A 19,490-nucleotide genomic window follows, 5' to 3' on the forward strand; every position below is an offset into this window, starting at 1 on the left:
TCGAGGATAGACAACAACAAATGGGAGTTTTTAACGACCTTGACTGGCTATACAGCCCTTGCACGGTCGGTCGAGGATAGATTGGTTATCTGTCGTACTAGTCTACTCTTAAAGGAGGGCAGTTTACTTAACCTAATAATGGCTTCACGGTTCAGCTAGCAAGCAAGCTAACCAAATATATTACCTATACATGTGCCTACACACTCGATGGAATCGGCTGTAAATTATTATTGAATATTGATCAAGGTAGATATGCTATTTAAGTCAGTAGATTGTTGCAGCGACGTTTTCAACATCGGGAAGTCGTAAATAGCACAGCTTATATCTAAGTTTTTAAAATGTGTCAGGTTTTAAGAGATGAATTTCGATTGAAATATTTAGGATTTGGTCACATTTCACCGCAATTGTTTGTTTGTTCACAGGTAAATTATCTTATTAGATTTATAGGCAAAACTGTATAATTTTCTCCCATAATTACCAATACTAACATTTTCCTTGAACAATAAAAGAAAATCATTTACCTTATTAAAAAAAAAGGAAAAAAAAAGGATTATAATGTATGGACAAAAAAGATGTTGAATTATTGCTAATGCGACAGATAATTTTAAATTATGTAAAATTGAGAAAGGAAACGAGGAATGTGTCAAAGCGACAATAACCCAACCATAGAGCAGACAACAGCCAAAGGCCACCAATGGGTCTTCAATGTAACGAGAAACTCCCGCACCCGTAGTCGTCCTTCAGCTGGCTCCTTACAATATGTAAACTAGTACAGTGATAATGGACGTCATACTAAACTCCGAATTATACACAAGAAACTAAAATTAAAAATCATACAAGACTAACAAAGGCCAGAGGCTCCCGACTTGGGACAGGCGCAAAATTGCGGCGAAGTTAACCATGTTTATGAGATACCAACCCTCCCCCTATACCTCTAGCCAATGTAGAAAAGTAAACGCATAACAATACGCACATCAAAATTCAGTTCAAGAGAAGTCCGAGTCCAGAAGATGTAACAAAATAAAATAAATAAAATGACAATTAAACATAAATAAAAACAGACTACTAGCAGTTACATTTTAACTGACATGCCAGCTACAGACCTCATTAATTAGTTTAATTGATTCAATTAAACTGATTGAAAGATGATGTCTTCATCATATGTATATCAGGCACAATCCCTCCCGTAACGTTAGGGGTTAAGTATCATACTAGCAAAAAACAAAATCCGTGTCATGCCATCAACTGTTTTTTTAAATAAATGTGTTTAGTTCCGATGCAAAGACCCTATAAGTGAATCAATGAATATTTAGGAAGTATTTCCTTTTACCGATGATAAAAATAAGTAAACGTTTTGACTAGTTTGTGATATCGAAAACCCTGGTGTAATAATTTTTCTCTCGCTAGAATCTAAAACGTTGTTACATACACGAGCGAATCGTACAAGTTGAGATATATAAACACCATAAGATGGTGACAAGAGAACGTCAACGTCAGACATATAATTATGTCGACATTACAAATGTCATGACAGCTGTCCAACAGCTATCATTGTTCATTTACCCTTTTCCTGGTTGAGGGAAATAGATAGTCTACTGCATTCTTTTTATTATATCGAGTTTGATTTTTGCAGTTAGTATGTTCATCTCCTCATAAATTTCTAATTGTTTTAAGACGACATATTATGCAATCATTATTTTAAATAACAATGCTTTTTCCAGCAGTTCAGATTGACATCAAACGATTGCTTCGAATTGAAAATAAAATGGCAGACTATGCTTCGTCAAAGATTGACCAACTTCTTTCTGTGTTTGATTGAGTGTTACTTAACCTTCTAAGTATATAAGTAAATTGGAAAAAAATTCCTGACCAATTTATATTTATAAAATTTCGTAAAATCGGTCAAATTCAGTTATCAAAGAAAACAACGGATGATATCATCAAATACAAATGCATTACATGTTTCAAAGTTCGGAATCTGATGGACATATCTAAGTTACGTGTACATTCATAAAAGTTTATTTTCTTTAATAATCAGAATTTTCAGATATAAATGACGCCCATTTTCATTTACGACTTTAAATCCACGATACAGCTATTTGTGCTCTACTAAACTGCAAGTATTTGTTTAGTGATAACAAGACATTTCCCTTGTTATACAGCACAACATAAATCTTGTATATATACACAAATGTATCATGTACATTCATATATTACGTTTCTATGTCATACTTGAGTTTATAAATACGTTAGTAATGTAATCTGATTATCAGAACTTATTGAAATATACAACTTCTAGCATAAATCACACAACTACAAAACACACAGGCAGTTATACCTCAGTCCTGCAGTTTAAACAAGATAAAAGAAACTTGTCTGCATGACTATTTTAGTTACAAATTACCATACTGGAAAATCTAAATTGTCTTCACCCGGTGTCTCATTGGGGTCTAAGCGTGACGCGGGATTGCTGATTTTTTTTAAGCGTGGCACTTGAAAGTCAAATTATTGTGCCGTGAAAACGGGTAATGACGTCCAGCGGGACACGGGAAATGACAAAAAAAATGAGAATTGCTTACCTATATAGTGAAAGTGTATACGGGAATCGAACAAAACAGTACGCGGGAAACCAGGATCAGAACCCTCCAATAAGACCCCCTTAACCATCAGTCATATTTATCAATATAAAGACAACAGTATTATGTGGATCGAATGAGTCATTCAAATTATTTACCATTGTTTTAGTTTCAATGTTGACATTCTTTTCCTTTATATAATTGAACACACACAATGTATGCGTTAATCATCTTTAGCTAAGGAGTTAAATCAAAGTTCACATGAATACGGAATCAACGGGGTCAAATTATTCACTTGCAAGTATGTAATGCATCATCAATAATGTTTCTTAGCTGCTGCAATATCTACCACACTCTTCTAAAAAAAAGTCCAGAAATTTGATGGAATCATTATCGACATTTTTTGTAGGAAACAGGGTAATTCTTCACCAAATGAAATATTTCCTGATCGAAAACAAGGAATTTGTATTTACGTTTCCTATTTTCGTAGAAGTAAACCAAAAAAGTGCTCTATTTAATAGACATAGTCGATCATTCAATTAAATGATTTTAGAAAATTAAATTCTGATACACCATTTCATTAGATAATTGTTTCACTTACAAATCGAAACGCATGGACAATACATAAAAACAATCCACACGCTTGCTCATTGGTGAAGGCCGTACGGTGACCTATAGTTGTCAAGGTCTGTGTCATTTCGTCTCTTGTGGACTGGAGAGTTATCCATTGCCAATCATACCACATTTTCTTTTTTTCATAAAAAAATACTTATCAACAAATAAGTATCGCGATATCATGCATACGAATCAGTATATGTGTGCTCAATGATCAGCATCTGTTGATTATTTATCAAGGACAATTTTGGTATATGAACAGTTTGCATAATTATCCAAAAGGTTATATGCGGTCAAAGTAAATAGATTAATAATCAATGAATGAAATGTTTGATTTCGATTTTACATTTTGAATTTGTAATATATGTAAAAATAAAAAGCTGCGCCATGAGCCCATGATACGCCCTTCGTCTTGTGTGAGAAGTTTTATGATAAATAGTTTCTGAGATACGGCGCGACGAAAAACTCAATAACTCTAAAATAAAATTTTGAATCATCACCAAAAAATATACAGATCTTTAGATTAATATAACTAAGAAGTGTGTAAAGTTTTAAGCAATAGTCATTAATGGTTTTTACGATACGATGCAACACGTGAAAAGAAAACCTCCTCTTTTTCAAACACTCAATAACTTCAAAATTTTGACGGGCGTATAAAAACTGTGCACAGATGAATAAGTATAGTATATATGAATGCATTGGTTCAATAATTTCCTTTTTATTATAATCACACGACACTCGTTTCATATGAAATAACGTTATTTTATTTGTTTCAGTACTGTGGTTATGACACAACAAAATATACAAAAAGGCTGTCAATCATATCGAAATGTCTACTACCTCCATTCCCCTTCGGATACGCCACTGAACCTCATAAACTATAAGTTTAGATACACATCAGACGAGTGATGCATTCGGCAATCCTCGGTAGAATCCGCTACTCTCCTTCTATCCGTTAGATGAGGGGACGGAATCAGCCGAGTTGGGACGAAGGTTAAGTTCAGCATTCGGCAATTCTCGGTAGAATCCGCTACTCTGCTTCTATCCGTTAGAAGAGGGGACGGAATCAGCCGAGTTGAGACGAATGACGAGTGATGTTGTTAGAAAATCAAAACCACGCACTGAGCTTCAGTACAAATGTATTATAATTTTGTAAAGGTTGAAAAACTTTTATAAAGCGGTATTTGATTGCAACAGATACGTACAAATGTTTAATGTAAACTAATAAAATTTGTTTTTAATCAGTTTTTTATGATATAACGGTAAAAGATGAATAAAAATGAATGCATATTAAAAATGAATGGCTATAAAAATGAATAGAAAACCAGTCAGTTGTAGAATTCATGCACAATTGATTTGATATTTTCTATTTTAGAACAGGTTCAAGGTAAAGTGTTTAATGTTGATACCTAAAACTAATGTTACAACGGGATTTCGGGATTTCGGGATCAAGACCCCTCCTACCACCCCTTACAACGCATTAGATTGTCAGAGGGGCATTGACCATGCATCTATCGTTTGTGGAAGCATCTATGTATTTTTTGGTTTTGTTTTCAAACCAAAACAGTTTGAATCCATTTAAAAAGGGCAATTTCACATGACGTTTAAAAAAAAAAGTTTATTTAATATGGTGTTGAAAAAAAAAGTGTGTTTTTTTATTAAAGAAAATAAACTATTTTTTGCAAAGGGGTATTGAGTGTAACTATTTTTATCGTTTCCGTAATCTAACTTCAATAGATATAGGAAGATGGGGTGGGGTGCCAACTAGACAACTCTCCATCCAAATAACAATTAATAAAAGTAAACCGTTATAGGTCAATGTACGGCCTTCATCACGGAGCCTTGGCCCACACCGGAACAAAAAACTATAAAGGGCCCCAAAATTACTAGTGTAAAACCATTCAAACGGGAAAACCAACTGTCTAATCTATATAAAAAACGAGAAACGAGAAACACGAGAAACACGTATAAATTACATACACAAACGACAACTACTGTACATCAGATTCCTGACTTTATAGGCAGGTGCAAACATTTGCAGCGGGATTAAACGTTTTAATGGTACCAAACCTTCTCCCTTTTCTGAAACAATAGCATAACATCACAATTGCAACATAGAAAAAGGTTGGATTTTGAATTTTTTCTAAGTTATCAATCATTGAAATTTAACACTTTCCCCTGAAGATAAATGGTAGTTCCCAAACAAGAAATATTATTGAAAAGAGATTAATAACGCACCAGTGTCTCCTTCAGATTATCAATAAAATTTCAAAAAGCTGTTGAAATTTCTAATAAAATTTGAAAATTTAGATGTTATTTGAATATCTTCATTTTCAAAATTCACATTATTTTCTGATTTAAAAAAATCATGGGATTTTCAAGTGAAGTTCGTGTGGGGCTCAGATTAAAATCACATGCATGGGACGCATGTGGAATCTGCACGTAACATTTGAGATAAAAATTCAAGTGAATCTGAATTTGCTTGAAATTGACATGAATCTCAATTTGCTTGAAATTGACATGAATCTCAATTTGCTTGAAATTGACATGAATCTCAATTTGCTTGAAATTGACATGAATCTCAATCCGCTTGAAATTGACGTGAATATAAATTCCTTTGAAATTCACCTACTTAAATACTTATATATTAAACAGATATATCATGTTAAGGAGGGGTATTTGCGAAAAATACCAGTTGAGAGAATGTTAAATTTCGCGAGCTTTAAATGGTACCAAACCTTCTCCCTTTTCTGAAACAATAGCATAACATCACAATTGCAACATAGAAAAAGGTTGGATTTTGAATTTTTTCTAAGTTATCAATCATTGAAATTTAACACTTTCCCCTGAAGATAAATGGTAGTTCCCAAACAAGAAATATTATTGAAAAGAGATTAATAACGCACCAGTGTCTCCTTCAGATTATCAATAAAATTTCAAAAAGCTGTTGAAATTTCTAATAAAATTTGAAAATTTAGATGTTATTTGAATATCTTCATTTTCAAAATTCACATTATTTTCTGATTTAAAAAAATCATGGGATTTTCAAGTGAAGTTCGTGTGGGGCTCAGATTAAAATCACATGCATGGGACGCATGTGGAATCTGCACGTAACATTTGAGATAAAAATTCAAGTGAATCTGAATTTGCTTGAAATTGACATGAATCTCAATTTGCTTGAAATTGACATGAATCTCAATTTGCTTGAAATTGACATGAATCTCAATCTGCTTGAAATTGACATGAATCTCAATCCGCTTGAAATTGACGTGAATATAAATTCCTTTGAAATTCACCTACTTAAATACTTATATATTAAACAGATATATCATGTTAAGGAGGGGTATTTGCGAAAAATACCAGTTGAGAGAATGTTAAATTTCGCGAGCTTTAAAAAAATTTAAAATAATTTCAAAATCTTCGATTTAATCCCCCTACAAAATTGTCTTGTTTATATATGGAACGATAAAACCTGAAATTGTGAATGTTTAAACACAAAATTGTAGTTGTTTGAGACAACAAAACGACTAAACGGACATATAACAGCCAAAAACCACGAATAGGTCTTCAACAAAGCAAGAAAAGCCTGCATGCGGAGGAGGGCTCAGCTCGTCCATAAAGAAACATGTGTATTTGTTAAAATGGACGTCACACTAGACCCCATAAACATATAAATGAACTAAAGTTAAAAAAAAACATACAAGAGTAACAAAGGTCAGAGTATTTATATAGGTGGTCCATGTTTATTAATCATAAAGTATATGATAAGAAATATCTATATGAGTAATTATTTTATACCTTTGTAGTGTGGACCTAAGATCCTTTATCCGATTTGGACAACGTTTTGGCTGGTTTACCATTTAGTCTGGTTTGGTCTAGAACCATACTTTGTATTGACAGCAGAACAAGAGCCAAGTGATTATTTTATTTATTTTACAAACTGGGGATATGTTTTACTTGGATTGTCCAACTTGACTGATTGTATCGTTACTTGGTATGTCTACTGTAGAAGGAAGGACATATTCGAAAACGTTAAAGGTAAAATAAGCACTTTTACGGTTACTGCGGCCATATTGATTTGGGGCAGATTTTCATTATGGAGGTGAAAATAGTTTGCAAAATACCAAAAAAAAACACATTATTGTAGCAAACCAGTTGTATGAAAAATTGATAGTTTTACTCGTATTTTTTTAATATTGTCCCTTCCATCCCAAAACTCTGTACTTTTTTCAATATGGCTGTAAAAATCACGAAGTCGCCTTAGTTCCCTATTAGAAATACGCCGTAAATAAGATATAGGACACTGCCATTGTCTGGTTATCATTATGTTTCATATTCGAATACAGTGGATTACATTAAAAAAAAAAAAAGACAAAGGGGCATAAATAAGCGCACACACGATGCACAAACCTTTAGAGGACAAATATACAACCAATATGCAACAACACTATATAAAATGAGAAAAGTAAACAAAGAAAATTAAATTATGCCAAACGTCACATAAACTAAATAATGAGAAAAACTACGCAAACAAATTAATGAAAATGAAGCAAAGTTACACAAATTCTGCAAATATTTACAATATAGTTTGCTTATTGCTTTGCAGTAAGCAACAGGAATGACAGATTCATGATTTTTCACATTATTTACAGCAAACGTGTATACCACAGAATTTAACCTAGATACATGTATTGCATACTTCGCCAGTAACACTGCATGTCGCCAATTGACGAAGACTTACTACAACCCTGCAACTGGGGTCAAAATCATGCCCGTCTACACTCTATAAGAGCATTCAACTTGTAGACCAGACTAAGAGGCAAATGAAAAATAACTGATGCGTATATCTTGACTTACATCTAGAAATTGACAATGAGGGTCGGTTGAAGACAAAACTTTACGACAAAAGAGATGATTTCAGCTTTCCAATTGTGAACTTTCCATTTCTAAGTAGCAACATTCCAGCAGCACCTGCATACGGGGTATATATCTTCCAATTGATACGATATTCCCGTGCTTGCATTTCCTATCATGATTTTCTTGATAGAGGGTTACTGATCACAAGGAAGCTATTAAACCAAGAGTTCAAAATGGTGAAGTTGAAATCATCCCTTCGTATATTTTACGGACGCCATCACGAGTTGGTTGACCGTTATGGAATAACCGTTTCACAAATGATATCGGATATGTTCCTTACGTCATAACTACAATCCCCTTCCCTTTCATGAATTTGACCTACCGAATTAGACCATTTACCGGATTTGTAATCACATAAGCAACACGACGGGTGCCGCATGTGGAGCAGGATCTGCTTACCCTTCCGGAGCACCTGAGATCACCCCTGGTTTTTGGTGGGGTTCGTGTTGTTTATTCTTTAGTTTTCTATGTTGTGTCATGTGTACTCTTGTTTTTCTGTTTGTCTTTTTCACTTTTAGCCATGGCGTTGTCAGTTTGTTTTAGATTTACGAGTTTGACTGTCCCTTTGGTATCTTTCGTCCCTCTTTTACGCTATTATATAGAAATAGGAAAATGTGAAATGAGTGCCAATTTAAGTCACAGTGTGTAAAAAGTTAACAATCATAGGTCTAACCACGGTCTTCAATACAGTGCCTTGTTTTAACAGCATTTACAAACATAAAATTCGTAGGTATGCATGCTTAGGGTGCTATAAACAGTTTCGTATAAAAAAAAATAGGGGTTATTCCCCAACTAAAAATAGACATGGAGGGAAGTCCCTTTTTATCAACATAATTGGTGAAAAAGTATCATGTTTTTTGTATTTGGTTGTAAAGATATGTTAATTAACTTCAATTAAAACAGGTTGAATGATTAAAATAATTTAAAAATATTAGATTAAATATTCATGTTTTGAGGGGAGACAAAACTGTAAACAGTCTGTTTTTTTGGCAGTAAAAATTCAAAACTTATTTGCAGCCGCTGTAGCTCTTTTCAGAGCAGGCGAACGTAGCCTGAAGCATGAATTTTTTGAAAGACCAGGTAAAAATCTATGAAATTCATACAACTTTAATTATGAAAAATGTGCAGGTATCATGTCTTCAGGGCTGTGCACATGACCTGATTTCAGGTTTTTTAAGCTTAAATTAGGCAATGTTTTCCCAGTTTCTCTGGATAAAACTTTTTTATACTATTAAAAGTACACTCTTTTTTATTCCATTATAAACTAGAGAACATTCTGATTCCAGTGATATTTAGTTTCATACAGGTATCTTTATTAATCAGTCCACCACTAAGGGTCACTTATACATGGTCCCTCAAAATATGACGTCATAGAAAAAAACTGTTGATTGCACCCTTCATTACGTCACATTTAAGTAATGAATGCTTGGCTTGCACTTTCAATACTTTTATTGTGTCATTCTAGGTGAGATTGGTATGCCATGGTACATACAGTTAGTGTGGTTTTTGTTTGAGACGAGTAATGGTATAGCCCTTAGTGTAACCGTGGGATTCTTCAGCACGCTTGAAATTTGTAAGTACATAACTATTAGCTGTCGTGAATGAGATGACATCATAAAGACTAACAACATTCAAAATACCGAATGAATTAAGGAGGAAGAAATCATAAAATCATCACGTTTTGTACGTTTGGGTCACCCATTTTCATTAATATATTCTAAGCTTCTATGTAACATAGATTATTTCCAATCTGTTTCAGGTAAATGCTTAACATACATTGAAAAAACTTGAGTTTAACAAAAACGCATTCCTGATTTAAAGAGTTATCTCCCTGAAATAAGGTTTACACTAAGTGTACTATGTTGCTGAAAATCAAGTAATAGTATTTGAAATACAAAAGAATCTGAGAGCTCAATTGTGTACCAGTTAGAAAATAGAAAAGCAACAATACTTGTCTATAGGAAATCATGCCTCGCTCACACAATCATATTTTCATATTTAGTGCACAGCAAAACCTGGATTAAAGCCAAAATTCTATAAAAACGTATATAGTACCTTAACTAAAACCTGGACTAACGGACAGACGAACAAAAAAACAACATGTATCACCATTCTATCGTAGGCTGTGCAAACAAATGCAGTAGTCCACAGTCAACTGTTGATGTTGTTTTTTGCTTTCATCCTTTCGAAATGTTCGTCTGTGTTCGAACCTATTGCACTCTTTGCTGTTACCACTTAATGTCACTCGCATAACGCATAACAACTGTGAAGCATAAAATTCCCTTTTTTAAGTCTTAACTTTGACCCGGTATTTTATCGCAAACATAACTTTCCGCACTCGTACATTAACTGACTAAGCCCTTAAGAACAAATAGGAGTAACAATTCTGGTTGACATACAAATTATGTAGCACTATACATGCTTAAATCTTCTTGATTTATTTTCAGCTACGCATCCAGCAAGCATCGAGTTCCACGCCATCAATTCTGTCTACGTCATCATGAACTTGTTTGTATGCGCAAAAGTGATAAATCTATTGCACGTGATATATCCCATGATATTCGGCATTGTGTTCGTCACTTTTACAATAATATATCAACTAGGATTTGACAAGGAACAAATATATCCTATACTAGACTGGACTGAGATATATCCTACAGCCGTTACTGTTGCAGTATTGATTTTTGTTGGAATTCCAATTCTACATCTGGTTCTATTTGGATTATACAAACTGCGCATCTTCATCACAAGAAACTGTTGCCATAACGATCAAGTAGAAAACAGCGTTGAGATCGATAATGTTTATGATAGTCAAAGAAAAAGAGACGAAAATGTTTGAAAAACAATCACACAAGATTATCTTTACCCCGTCGTTCATAAAAAAAGACACCAAAACAAAAAATACATCAAAAGTATTGCATTTCTTTCTTGTCTTTCATATTTATCAAATATTTTTATATATCCTCTAAATGAAGTGAATTTTGTTTTGTGGTCCTTTCTATTGGTACCTCATAACGTAACCCCGCCTATTTTACAGTTTCCATAATAATAACTAAACTAATTTGTTCATGGATGTAGTTGTACTGGTTGTAGTTGTACTCGTTCTAAATTTTGTTCATTGACAACAGCACGTGCGCCCTTAATTTCTAGCGATAATTGTTCATATCGATCTACTGTGCGGAGAAAGGAAATAATCAGTAGGTACAAAGGAAAATTTCATAGAAATAACGACAAATCAAAGTGATCGAAATCACTGATGGAAAGATTGAAAGAGTTATGTAAACAATTTCAAATCGCATAAATTATAAGAATTCCACAATAATAGCTATTTGACAAAAGCAAATAACAATACATTCGGTAGGACACTTTATTTGCATATCAATTTTTTCTTACTTCTATTCTATTTAATTAAAAGAGACAGAACTCGCACCATTCGTAGAACGCGGGGTCATCGGGCACAACTTTTTAACTAAATACCCTAATGATGAGTGTGGCCAAGTTTAATTCTATTTGGCCCAGTAGTTTCAGAGGAGAAGATTTTGTAAAAGATTACAAAATTTACGAAATAAAATTAAACAGTGACTCCTTCAGCTAAATATTATTGCTGTTTACAGATTTTCTCTATCTATAATAATATTTAAAATACTACAAATTTTCCTTAAAATTACTTATTCAGGGGCTGCAATCAAACAACGGGTTGTCTGATTTGTCCGATTATTTCAGGGCAGGTGGATTTGCTCTAAATGCTTTAGTTTGAGATATATAAGCCAAAGTATACATTTCACCCATATTTTCTATCTTTAGCCATGGCGGCCATCTTGGTTGGCCGGGTCGTCGTACATATTTTTTAAACTACATGTAGATACCCCAATGATGCGTGTGGCCAAGTTTGGTTAAATTTGTCTCAGTAGCTTCAGCGAAAAAGATTTTTGTAATAGTTAACGAACGACGACGACGGATGCAAAGTAATGAGAAAAGCTCACTTAGCCCTTTAGTGTTGAAGTCATAAAACTTTGCTCAGTGTTCGACGTTCAAAAATCATGCTCCAAATATGAATTCCAGTATTTGATTGGTTGATTTAGAAATATGAGTACAAAAAACTGACTCGAAAGTTTTATGAGTGCATGGCCAGATGAGCTAAAACATGAGAACGTTCAACATGCAGAAAGATTATTTTTGTTGACAAAATGGAAACACTCGAGAGTCCCTCAAACAGTGCACCAAACTCTCGGTATTCGAGGTTATTTTTTTATTATTGGAACGCTTACACAATAGTCATGCAAATCACTTTTTATTTCTCAGAGCCCCAAGTAAATAATGATAAAGAAATGTATGTGGTATGATTAAGACAACTATTCCAACAGACTCAAAATGATGTGGATAACAAGAACAGCTGGGTTTTCTTATGACTGTCAACCTCAGCCTTTACACTGCTACCACCGTCGAAGACATTTGTTTTATGTTTTGAAATAACATGAGCAACACGACGGGTGTCACATGTATTGCAGGATCTGCTTACCCTTCCAGAGCACCTGAGATCACCCCAAATGTTTAGTTTGGTTCGTGTTCCTTAGCCTTTAGTTTTTATGTTGTGTCTTGTGAACTATTATTTGTCTGTTTTTCTTTTTTCTAGCAATGTCGTTGTCAGTGTACTTTCTATTTTTGAGTTCGACTGTCCCTCTGGTATTTTTCGCCTCTCTTCTTCAACAATCAATAATAAGTCAAATTACCTATACATAAAAGTCATTGACATGAAAACATGTAAAATTATTCAATCGAATAAAACATAGTTATACAGTGAAACCTTGCTTAACCGAATCCTGCATTAACCGAAAGTCATTGACATGAAAATATGTAAAATTATTTAATCAAATAAAACATGGTTAAACCGTGAAACCGGGCTAAACAGAAAACCTGTATAAACCAAACATGTTCTAAGGCACCGTCATACCAACTGTATGCGTTGTGAACCTTATAAAACCGAACGTCGGCCAAAACCGAACAAAATCGTAAGTCCCGAAGAGATTCGGTTTAAACAGGTTTCACTGTACATTAATTATTTTAAAATAGCAAGTACCGATACGCTGAATGGGATAAGCATCGCAGCAATACCGCAAATATGACCAAACATAAGCATGGAGAACGTAAAACTGCAAGCGTAACTTTAATTTATTTGGCCTTTTAAACATTTTTTGATTTGAGCGTCACTGATGAGTAGTTTGTAGACGTAACGCGCGTCTGGCGTAAGTGTAAAATTTTAGTCCTGGTATCTATGATGAGTTTTTTCTATCAGATTTATACCGGTTACATTACTAAAATTATAGAAATGTTTTAAAAGCAGATCTATACAATTTGCATTATGCTATTTTTCAAGAGACTAACTCATTTAATAAATAAGTAACAACTTCATAAAAAATAACTTATTAACCAGGGGCTGATCCAGCCGTCTTTGAAAGGTGCGGGGGTTCCAAGCCAGGATAAAGATGGCCTCAAGTCATATGTCCCCATTAAAAAGCATTGATCGTAAAAAAAAATAGGGTTCGAATCCCATCCGCCACTAATAACACCATGCCAATTTATGTGATGAATGCAAAAATAGTAAGTAATTTCTAACTTTTTCGATCATTATTTTAATTAGATTGTAACTTTTTAAAACATATTGCATATACACTTATACAACTGTTACATTATTACATCAATAAATTAGTTCTGACGAAAAAAAAAGAAAAGTACATGTAGTACATTCTAAAATAGTAACTCATTAGTAATTACTAACTACATTAAACATATTACATATACACTTATACAACTGTTACGTTCTGATGTAAAGAAACCAAATGTACATGTAGTTGTATGACTTTTGAAGAAATTGACTATTCATATCATTCTGTATTATTCACTGAATGGGATGATGTCTCTAGGTTTCATCATTTTGTTCTCGTTTTACTTGGGCTCGACATGCGCATCAGGTATTTATCAAATTTAGTTTTTAAATTGTTACAAGATGTTGAATTTGCTTTTTTTTTAATACCAAAAAGTAAAATCACAAAAGTACTGAACTCTGAGAAAAATTCATAACAAGTCCCTAATTAAATGGCAAAATCAAAAGCTCAGACACATCAAATGAATGGACAACATGATATTATTTACATCTGTCATATTACTGACTTGGTACAGGCATTTTCGTGTGTGAAAAAGGTGGATTAAACGTTTTTTAGAATTTTTTTACTTTAGATAGTTTTGTAGTTTAAATATATTTATTTATAGTGGATTGGGAAACAAGTTTTGCAACTTATATTAATCCCTTTCCACTTTGCGGGTGCGAGTGCTGCCTTGTAGCGGCATTAGCCTGCTCTTTTTCGAAATCTACAAGGGTGTCTTTAACGTGCAAGAGATATGGCTCTCTCTTAACACGGGTCAGCCATTTATCGTCCCCTTCCGACGGACTATCATCGTTTCCTCGATACCATACTCGCAAATGGTGTCAAGGGAGAGCCGAAAATTCAGTTCCTGAAATTTCCATCCCAGACGGGAATCGAACCAGGAACCTTTGTATTAGTAGTCCGATAGTTTTGTAATGGTGATTTATTGCATAGCAGTAATTGAATTACTAGCTACATGAACCAGAGGCATGCTACATTGCCAGTATCGATCAAAAAGGTAGATATCGGGAGGATATTATCTTACCAGTAAAATTTAGATTATTAGCTACTAGGTTGATATCACATTGTCAGTATTGGTGGAATCACTAGACATAGGTACCAGGTGGATGCTGCCAGTCCGATATCAATTGAATTACTAGCTACCGGTCACAATGTAGTTCTGACAGTTTTGATCGCATAACAAGCGACCGGGAAATTTTTACACTGCGAGTATTATTCAAATTAGTAGCTCCCAGGGGTTTATGTTTATATACCGTGTCGTTATTAATTGAATTACTAGCTACCGGGCGAATGTTACCCTGTCAGTTTTGATCGGACAACTAGCGAGCGGGAAATTTTATACTGTTAGTATCGCTCAAATTAGTATATTGCTACCAGGTATATGTTACTCTTGTCGTTATCAAATGATATCCTAGTTACGGGGAGAATGTTACTCTGTCACTTTTGATCGGATGACTAGCGAGCGGAAAATTTTACAAAAATTACAAAAAATAGTAAAATTTTATACCAGGGGAATGTCACTTTGCCAATATCAACCGAATTACAAAACAAAATGGTGTTACTGTAGCAACCGGGCAAATGTTACCCTGCCAGTATCGGTCGAACCAGTAGATTTCCGGGAAAGATGTTAACTTGCCAGTAACAATCTCATTATTAGCTACATTTGTACAAGGTGGATGTTGCCCATGCCTGCATCGTTTGGATTAATAGTTACTATGTAGAGTGCTACCATGCAAGTATCATTCGAATGGCATTTTTACTTAGTCATTGTCAATCGAATTGGTAGCTAGCTACCGGGCGGATGGTCCTGGTACATGCACTTATTTACTCATCTGCGTTCTGTCCCATCATCAAACACAAATCAAACAATCAAGTTTAACAAGTAGTATATAAAACTGGATTATAAGATGAGAGATATAACGGTTTGATGGACAATGAGACAATTATCCGGTCTACTTCTAAGAGAATATCATACTCTCTGCATGTTTATTTTCCTGCGCTTCATCACGGTAGAAATAAGTAACAGAACTTACATATAAGATTTATTTCTGATTTGATTTAGATCTGTCCTAAAATACATGAACTACTTGCCAATGGGTGTTATGCAATTAGCCGTTTCAGAATTCACGGTGGGTATGGTTGTCCTGCGAGAGAACGTACTGTGCTGGTGATTCGGTCCTGACGGGTGCTGGTGGGTCCTGATTCTGTGCTGGTGGGTTTGTTTACATTGTATCAGAACGGCAATAAAACGACTGTTTTGTTGCTTAATTTTTCTCTGATGCGTCATAAGTTCCATGCAAAGTATATTACAACAATATTATATTGCAAAAGTCGTGCAAGTTCGTTTAACGGAATTGTCCTGACGCGGTGCTGGTGATAAGAAAAACGGTCCTGGTTCTGTGCTCCGATGTCCTGGTTCTGTGCCTTTATATTTTAGTTAAAAGTGGTATATATTCAAGATCATTGATGCTGTACTGTTTTTGACTAACTAACTGTTGCCTGCTTTCTTGAAATTGACATTGTTTTGAATCCGTTTACTGTTATTATGCAAGAAAAAATATCCCTATTTTTTTTATTTTTTTTTTAAATTAACTGTATTACAGTAATCTTATTTATTGGCCTGTTAATGGAACCCTTCTTGTCCCCTTTTAAGATAAGAAAATATGTTGACGATTTTCGGGATTACGATTATTTTTGCAAGATCACCAAAATACGTTGTGATTTATACAATACTTATATAAAGTAGATGATGTGGTATGTTTGTTGTCAATGGAGAAGTTTCCTCAAGAAACCAAAGGAAGAATGTGTTAATAACCATACGTCATCGTAATACCTTTAACAATAACCCATTAAATAAAAATGTAAAAGGTTACCGTTTTGCATAAAAATGTAGAGAAAAAATATAGAACAAAGGACTTTCTGAGCGTTTGAATCATATGTTTTAAGCAGCTTAAATCACATTTTTTGGTGAACGATTGAGTGCTGACTATAAGAATGACAATAGTATTGCGGGTTTGTTTGTTTTTTTGGGGGTTTTTTTTGGGGGGGGGGGGGGATGGGGAGAGTAAGAGCGAGGTTGCAGTAAAAGTTTTAAGCTTGGAATAGTTTCCCGTAAGATAAAAAAGTTGTATTTTAAAAGAAAAATGTATCTTATAGCCATTAAGAATCACTTGCTGTATCTGTAAGATTTTTTCAACATAACTTTTTTGTCTGAACGGTTATCAGGTTGTTTTTTTCGAAAGTTCGATAGAACACTAAAACAAATCACTATTTTATGAAAGGGCAGACTAGAATATGTCAGAGAATGAAGACGAGATAACCTAGAGACCACTAACAAAACTAAGATTTCTTAGCTTTTTCATTTCAAAATTCCAAAATAAATAAATATGTTTGATAAAGAATCAAAACAGCACAGACAATGAATAATAGAGACATAATTTTGTACATATATCAAGGGGAAACTTCTTGCAAAGCATTATTATTTATAGTTCATTACTGTTTTTAGAAGAGAGTGCCACGCTCTTTGCATGTTAATAACCCTTGCAGCAACTCTTTGAGGGGTCCGTAGGTGGCCTGCTGCAAGGCAAAATTTCTGTTCCTATCCAATACATCCTCATTTTCCAGTGGCAGTCCAAAATTCCACGACTATTGGCCTCTTTTATGACAAGACCTACCTATTGTATTTATTGTGAACTTGTTCTCGTCCTGAATATGCATGAAATATTTGCCACTGGACGTTAAGCAACCAACAATCAATCAATCAATAGCTTCATACTACCAATTGAGTTTAAAAAAGAAATTCTTAGATTAAACACCTACATTAAACTTTAAAAGGTCATAACAGTTTAAAACAATACAAATCTACACACACACAAAAACTAGCTTAATTTCAAATGGTTATCAACCTGAATCGCTATAAGATTATATATAAGCTCACCTGTGTCGAGGGGTCTTGTGAGGTTCGTGTATTGTCTTGGCGTCCGCAATTACAAAAATATCTTTTCTGAAATTACTTGACCAAATGTTACCAAATGATTTTTCAAGAGTGAATCTAGGAAAAACAATATTCATCAACAAACATGACCACTGTCTGTTAAAATGTATTCGAGTTTTTAGTTACAGCCGATTCCATCGAGTATATAGGCAAACATAATATCTTTGGTTAGCTTGCTTGTAAGCTAAACCGTACCCTCCTTTCGAAGTAGCCTGGTCCTACAGACAGAAAGATGTGTCATTTGTCGGACTAGTATACTCTTAAAGTAGGGTAGTTTACATAACCTAACAATGACTTTTCTGTTCATCAAGCAATATAACCAAAGATATTCCCTTTGTCTTCACACTCATTGAAATCGGCTTTAATATTGCAAAAGTTGAAGCAATTAGGGCAAAACTTTCCGAGTAAAAAAGATCAAAATGTCTTTCTACCTTGCACATTTTAGAACATTCAGATCAGACAACGAAACTGGGTCCAGCAATATTTATAAGCAATTTAAGATTTTGACCCTCACAGTTTCCATTCACCTTCCATTCATGATAATTAAATTGAACTGTAAAACATTTCTTGATACTTTCTTAATTCCTTTGTAAGTTTCATGAAAACATAATTATGACAATAACTGTTGTGAGCACAAGATTCACTGCACACTTTTAACGTTCTGCTTCTTCAAACATTTAAATGTGATCTTAAGTTTTGAGATTTTTAATCGACACGATTGAGATTTGTGTATATAAGAACATGGTTTATCTATAATATATTAGTTGAAAATGCGGCTTTGAACTAGCTTTCAGTACCTGCGAGCATTCGTTGTTCAATAATGTGTGTCTTTGTGTAATTATTTAATGTGATAAATTGTTTTGTTGGTACACCACTGTAACAATGAAGAAGGAAATGTGGAGGGTTGGTTGGGTGGAAGTGGGGAGGGGTATGCGGAGTGCTGACAAACATGTCTATGCGGCATGGGCTTTGATCATTGTTGAGGCATCAATGTAAGGGGCATTTAATATCTTAATAAAATTATTCTTATTTTAGATACTATATATTGTTCTCTGATATTGGACGAAAGATGTTGCCCTTTTATGTAACTATGTTATACAAGTTACGATCATTTGAAAACACATATTAAACAGCCAAATGGATGCACAAGAGCTAAATAGGAGTAATAGATCCTATTGACAACAAGTATCTGCCCAATTTTATTGATTTTGTAACATTTGTTTCAAATATGACCAACTTCTAATCCAAAATCACCAGCACCGTATCAGGACCCACCAGCACAATGACAGGACCCACCAGCACAGTATCAGGACATGAGTAAATTGAGAAAATGCTAAATTTTTATAAATTGCAATGTTTTTTTTACAAAATAGTTTTGTCGTATGGATTGCGGTATAGAAAGCGGACTCTATAAGCATTTTTGTTTAATTTTTTCAGTTCGAGATTTTCTGAAAATGAGCATTTTTGTGTTACGCTTACTGAAACAGTTTAGAGGGTCAACTTCTCAATGGTTTACATATAAACCCATAAGAAACAAAATTGAAAAATCTCAACTGTTTTCTTCCTTTTTTTTTTTAAGTGAAAACGTCAAAAATCATCATTTTCGTCTTTGTTTACATTTTTTAATTGATCACCAGCACCCGTCAGGACCGAATCACCAGCACAGTACGTTCTCTCGCAGGACAACCATACCCACCGTGGAATTTAAAGCATCATGGGTAATTT

The 19,490-nt window shown here is 34.1% G+C and overlaps 1 protein-coding gene across 1 annotated transcript in view; it reads left to right on the forward strand.

Moving 5' to 3' along the window:
• Window positions 1-11,028, forward strand: part of LOC134690172 (protein rolling stone-like) — a 32,672-nt gene extending 21,644 nt beyond the window's left edge. Inside the window, exons 4-6 of the mRNA XM_063550150.1 lie at window positions 6,998-7,229; window positions 9,574-9,681; window positions 10,556-11,028. Of these exons, the coding sequence (XP_063406220.1) occupies window positions 6,998-7,229; window positions 9,574-9,681; window positions 10,556-10,947 (732 nt within the window). The 3' untranslated portion in view covers window positions 10,948-11,028. The remainder of the gene's footprint in view (window positions 1-6,997; window positions 7,230-9,573; window positions 9,682-10,555) is intronic.
• The last annotated feature ends 8,462 nt before the right edge of the window (window positions 11,029-19,490 follow it).

Source organism: Mytilus trossulus, chromosome 11 (genome assembly GCF_036588685.1).
Source record: "Mytilus trossulus isolate FHL-02 chromosome 11, PNRI_Mtr1.1.1.hap1, whole genome shotgun sequence".
NCBI classification, from domain to species: Eukaryota; Metazoa; Mollusca; class Bivalvia; order Mytilida; family Mytilidae; genus Mytilus; species Mytilus trossulus.